We start from the raw sequence: 5,685 nt of genomic DNA on the forward strand, positions 1-5,685 counted from the left end.
GACTCTGCGTAAAAGTTTGCTTCAATTCAATCAGCGTTAAAAAATAAATAAAAAGCTGAATTAAAAACGATATTATGTGTTTTATTTTAACATCACCGAGGCAATATGTGTTTTTTTTTTATTTATGAAGTTGGCTAAAGTGAATGTAGGTAAAAGGTTACATAATAATGTGCACGTTATAAAAGTGGTCCAAATGTGAGCTAAGCATGTGACCACTAGATGGCAGCACATGATTATCCCTGATACTTTATGATTTTGAATGGAAAGTCTAAAGAATATAGTTTGGCGGTAATGTAACCCTTGGATACCAGCCGCCATAAAACACCATAAAAGAAGAAGAAGAAGAATCATGTAATTGAGTTTTGCAGGTCAGACATTATCATGCTCAGCCAACATCCACAACTCACGCATATCATATTTGAAACTGGTGCTGTATTTATTTTGGATCGGAGAGTGTGACTTTATTCCCCAAAAAATCTAACTTTATTTATTAATAAAACCTTAAAGCCCTAGATTAACCTCTAGGGACTAATCCTCCCGACCCGCGTGACGAACTGGAGTTGTTCTTGAACCCTTTGGAGAACAAATAAATGGCTGGACTCTTTGTGAATCTGGCCCTCTGTAGTTTTGGCCTCTGGTGTCTGATTTACTCTGATTTTAGGTGTGAACAAGCTCTGCACAGAAGAATATCAGATGTTAAATTCCTCCTAGATTTTGTATGGTAAATATAAATAGCAGTAAAGCTGGAGTCAAGAGGATGGTTTGATTGACAATATTGGGCATTGTTTTGTTTTTTTTTAAACTGAAGCTCATTTGTGTACAAACGTAATTGTTTTGAAATGCTAAAAAAATCAGCAACGAGCATTAGGCTCGCATGAGGTTTTGGCCAATCACAGAAGACGTGAGATTCTCACTTAGACAAAAGCGTGTGAACTGCTTCTGTCATTCTGACATGTCTAAGGTCTAAACTCAGGCAATTGACAATTACAGGTTTTGACAAGAAACATGAGTTTCTCACTCTCTCATCCTCTTGAGACTATCTCAATGTGGTCATCTCACAGTTTGGGTTGAATGAGAGTTGCTGTAGGGCCCCTAGGGCCCGTGGACCATGTGGATTGAGTAAACAAACATGCGCGACAGGTGATATTATTTGGAGAGTTCATAACTTCTACTGATAAACATACCAAAGGATGTTCAGGGATGTTTACTAGAGGTGAGCAGGGTCTATCAAGCTACTATCGTTTTATCAACACGTGACATTTTATGTGATGCCAGTCTTTTAAGGGGGGGAGGGGGTCCAGAGAGAGACGGAAAATAAATCGTTTTTTAAGCTTCAACCTATTTTGAGATGATCCCTAAGTGACAGAACACTAATACTGCAGTACTGAGACGCTCCGCTGGGGGCGCCACCACGGCCCCGCGCGCAGCTCTAAAGTTTCCATGCGGGATGCAGGAGGTGACCCGGCGCTAGCAGAGCAAAGAGGGAAGAGGGCTGAGCCTGGAGCCGCTGGGGGACTTGAGGAGAGCAGGGGAAGAGCAGGGGGAGGAGGAGGAGAGCAGGGGAAGAGCAGGAGGAGGAGGAGGAGACCAGGGGGAGGAGGGGAAGAGCAGGGGGAGGAGGAGGAGAGCAGGGGGAGGAGGGGAAGAGCAGGGGAAGAGCAGGAGGAGGAGGAGGAGAGCAGAGGAAGAGCAGGGGGAGGAGGAGGAGAGCAGGGGAAGAGCAGGAGGAGGAGGAGAGCAGGGGGAGGAGGGGAAGAGCAGGGGGAGGAGAGCAGGGGGAGGAGGGGAAGAGCAGGGGAAGAGCAGGGGGAGGAGGAGGAGAGCAGGGGAAGGGCAAGGGGAGGAGGAGGAGAGCAGGGGAAGAGCAGGGGGAGGAGGAGGAGAGCAGGAGGAGGAGGAGGGGAAGAGCAGGGGGAGGAGGAGGAGAGCAGGAGGAGGAGGAGGAGAGCAGGGGGAGGAGGGGAAGAGCAGGGGGAGGAGGAGGAGGAGAGCAGGGGAAGAGCAGGGGGAGGAGGAGGAGAGCAGGGGGAGGAAGGGAAGAGCAGGGGAGGAGGGGAAGAGCAGGGGGAAGAGGAGAGCAGGAGAAGAGCAGGGGGAGGAGGGGAAGAGCAGGGGAAGAGCAGGGGGAGGAGGGGAAGAGCAGGGGGAGGAGGAGGGGAAGAGCAGGGGGAGGAGGAGGGGAAGAGCAGGGGGAGGAGGGGGGGAGGAGGAGAGCAGGGGGAGGGGGGGAAGAGCATGGGGAGGAGGGGAAGAGCAGGGGGAGGAGGGGGGGAAGAGCAGGGGGAGGAGGAGGGGAAGAGCAGGGGGAGGAGGGGGGAGGAGGAGAGCAGGGGGAGGGGGGAAGAGCATGGGGAGGAGGGGAAGAGCAGGGGGAGGAGGAGGGGAAGAGCAGGGGGAGGAGGAGGGGAAGAGCAGGGGGAGGAGGAGGGGGAGGAGGAGGGGAAGAGCAGGGGGAGGAGGAGGGGAAGAGCAGGGGGAGGAGGGGGGGAGGAGGAGAGCAGGGGGAGGGGGGGAAGAGCATGGGGAGGAGGGGAAGAGCAGGGGGAGGAGGAGGGGAAGAGCAGGGGGAGGAGGGGGGGAGGAGGAGAGCAGGGGGAGGGGGGGAAGAGCATGGGGAGGAGGGGAAGAGCAGGGGGAGGAGGAGGGGAAGAGCAGGGGGAGGAGGAGGGGAAGAGCAGGGGGAGGAGGAGGGGGAGGAGGAGGGGAAGAGCAGGGGGAGGAGGAGGGGAAGAGCAGGGGGAGGAGGGGGGGAGGAGGAGAGCAGGGGGAGGGGGGGAAGAGCATGGGGAGGAGGGGAAGAGCAGGGGGAGGAGGAGGGGAAGAGCAGGGGGAGGAGGAGGGGAAGAGCAGGGGGAGGAGGAGGGGGAGGAGGAGGGGAAGAGCAGGGGGAGGAGGAGGGGAAGAGCAGGGGGAGGAGGAGGATTGATAAAACAAGAGCGTCTGTCGATGCGCGCAGCAAATCGCACTCAGAGTCTTTGAACCAGCGACGAAGAAAGGAGAGCGGGCTTTCCATTCATCTTGTCCACAGGCAACCTCACTCTGCGAGTCGGTCACGCGTGTTCTATTTCCACTGACGAAATAGTTGTCAGAAGTTATTTGTGAGAATCAAGAGCCGGCGCGACTCGTCCCTCGCCGCTGCTGTGACACTTGTTTCACGGACCTACACTTTCGCGGAGAAGTCACCGCGGGGTGCGGGATTTGGACTCATAACGGACACTTTCAAATGCAAAAGTACGTGTACGAGAAAGCCATGGCTCAAGAGACACGGAACGGAGGAACTTCTCCATTAAACAACAACAATGGTGTTGAGAACAGCAAGAAGAAAGTGCTCATAGCCCTGGACATCTTCTGCCTGCTGCTGGGTAAGTTCTGTCCTGGACTTCATCTCATTGAGACTTTGCCTCAGCTGCTGTTCTCTGTGTACAAAACACGCATGTCGCCGGCCAGCGGCATTTACATGAGAATCAAAGCCCAAACCGCGCTTTCTATGACTTTACAGTTAAAGGTTTATGCTTTTAAAGGACTAAAAGTGTTATCTTCAAGTGCAAGACAACTTTATCTCCAGCATCTTCTTATCTGCACAAGAGTTCAGATCGGAACTGCAGAACAATTAGACCTAATGTCATAGATATGTCTCAATACAAACATGTTAAGGTTCATCTTTACACGTGTTTTATAAGTACAATGGGCTAGTCACTTTTATGACTTTACATTTCTTGTGACATTTGGGTTTTTGTGTGTGTAATTACTTAGTAGTGTAATGAGCATTTCAAAGTCCACTGGGATTTGAGTGTTGATGCTTTTGCTGCCAAGCTGCCTCGGGATGAATGTTTTGAGGCCATAGAAGTTGCCCTTTACTGCCCTTTAAATAACCAATCACACTCCTCATTTGACCCGATCACCTTGTCCATTTGACCCTGAAGTTGAGATGTGCCATTCCAGCTTTGTGCCTCTTATACCAAATCTGCTTTGGACCGTTTGTCACTTGTTATTCCACGAGCGTCCTGTCTGTATAGAGGGTTTGTTTTTGGCTCTTGTCACTGTACCCCTCTTTTTCATTTGGGACCCCCACTCCCCGCCTTTTCCCTTTCTAAATCCAATTCTCCAATTTGGAAAGGGATTAGGCGGGTTGCATTTAACTTCTACACATTCACCTCCAGAACGTTGCAAATCCCTGGCCAGCTGCCCCTGATCCCTCCACTTGAAATGGCTCTTCCCCCCCGTCTTTTCTTCCTACCTCTGTATCTCTATATGTGCTCCGTCCAGCGCAGAATAATTGCTTAAGCATGTGTTGTAGAAGGGAATGCCTCTCCAATCGGCAGCAGGGACCCTCGGCTTACCGGGCTTTACAGGAGCAGGTGGAATACCACAGTGATGACATTATTGAGCATTGACGCTGCAGAGATGGAGCGTGACCGGATACTTTTGCTCAAGTTATGTACATTTTGAGGAAAGGGATGTGATGTCACTCCTGGATTTATTTAGAAGAAAAAACATACTTTTACTGATGGGTGCGCTAGAAGATGTGAACTTTTGAGATGTACGAGAAGTAGCATCCGTTGTAGTAGAAGTATTGCTGAGTACTTTTGTCCACTTCACTTCTATGTGCTGTCACTTCTTGCAGCTCTGAACTTTGCTAATAAAACACAACATTGCCACACAGGAGCTAGCTTTTATTAGCCCGGATGTTACAAATGGAGTAGATTAAGTGCACATTTTCTTGCACAACCTCTAAAGTTTTCCAGTGGGTTTTTATATTGCTTTGCTTATTAAAAGAACCTCAATAAAGGGACTCTGCTTTTCATCCGGTGTCGTGTTAATGCAGATGTGAGTTTAGCTTCCTGCAGCTTTTGGGGACACGTACAGTTTGCATGCTCCAAAACACACACACACACACACACACACATACACACACACCATCGCAAAACGTTTTTCACACAGTTTGTCCTTTGTCATGCTAAATACATGGGTGTCTGCTTGCGGTGGCCCACTTTAGCGGCGCGTATGTGGGGGTTGAAGAGCGGGTGGAGAAGTAAAAAAAAGTGGCGTTATCAAGGAAGAAACTGATTTTTTATTTATTTATTTGGGGGTTGATAAGATGCATCATCAAACAAATGTATAAAAATCCAATTATTGTAAGTTATTCCTATCTGCCAGCTGGTGTCAGACACAGTGACAATTTATAGAAGGGTGTCACTTTACGAGCAAAGTGCCTCAGGGCTGGACCCATAATGGCAGCGCAAGCATTAAAGTAATCTTGGGTGATTTAGAGTCAGTTGGAGCCATTGAACTCAAGAGACATGCAGTAGACAGAGTGAGGAATATCATCTAACATGTACATCACACGTATTCCACACCGTGATCCTACATCAGGGGTGGGCAATTATTTTCCTCCGAGGGCCATATTCGAATCCAGGCAAGTAGCGGAGGGCCGGCCCGCAATCCTTGGTGTGAAAAAAAAAATTCAACGTCAAATAAAATATCACTTTTCTGTCAAATATAGGCTATTTGAATCTATTATATATATTTTATTTAAATTTTTTTCAAATATTACTCGGCATGTTTGGCGGGCCGGATTATAAAGACAATCGGGCCACATGTGGCCCGCGGGCCGCAGTTTGCCCACCCCTGTCCCAGAGTGACATGTTAACAGTACAGACACTTTTAATAAATAGTATTATACTG

At 49.4% G+C, this 5,685-nt stretch overlaps 1 protein-coding gene across 2 annotated transcripts in view; it reads left to right on the plus strand.

Annotated features, from left to right (window-relative positions):
• Window positions 1-2,905: 2,905 nt before the first annotated feature.
• Window positions 2,906-5,685, plus strand: part of plpp3 (phospholipid phosphatase 3) — a 33,823-nt gene continuing 31,043 nt past the window's right edge. The window contains exon 1 of one of the 2 annotated variants that reach the window (XM_072437967.1): window positions 2,906-3,362. In XM_072437967.1, coding sequence (XP_072294068.1) covers window positions 3,224-3,362 — 139 coding nt within the window. In that variant the 5' untranslated portion in view covers window positions 2,906-3,223. The remainder of the gene's footprint in view (window positions 3,363-5,685) is intronic. The other variant, XM_072437966.1, reaches the window with a different exon arrangement.

This window comes from Eucyclogobius newberryi, unplaced genomic scaffold (genome assembly GCF_026437365.1).
Source record: "Eucyclogobius newberryi isolate DKJ021-1_F unplaced genomic scaffold, fEucNew1.0.hap1 SCAF_9, whole genome shotgun sequence".
In the NCBI taxonomy this organism is placed as follows: Eukaryota; Metazoa; Chordata; class Actinopteri; order Gobiiformes; family Gobiidae; genus Eucyclogobius; species Eucyclogobius newberryi.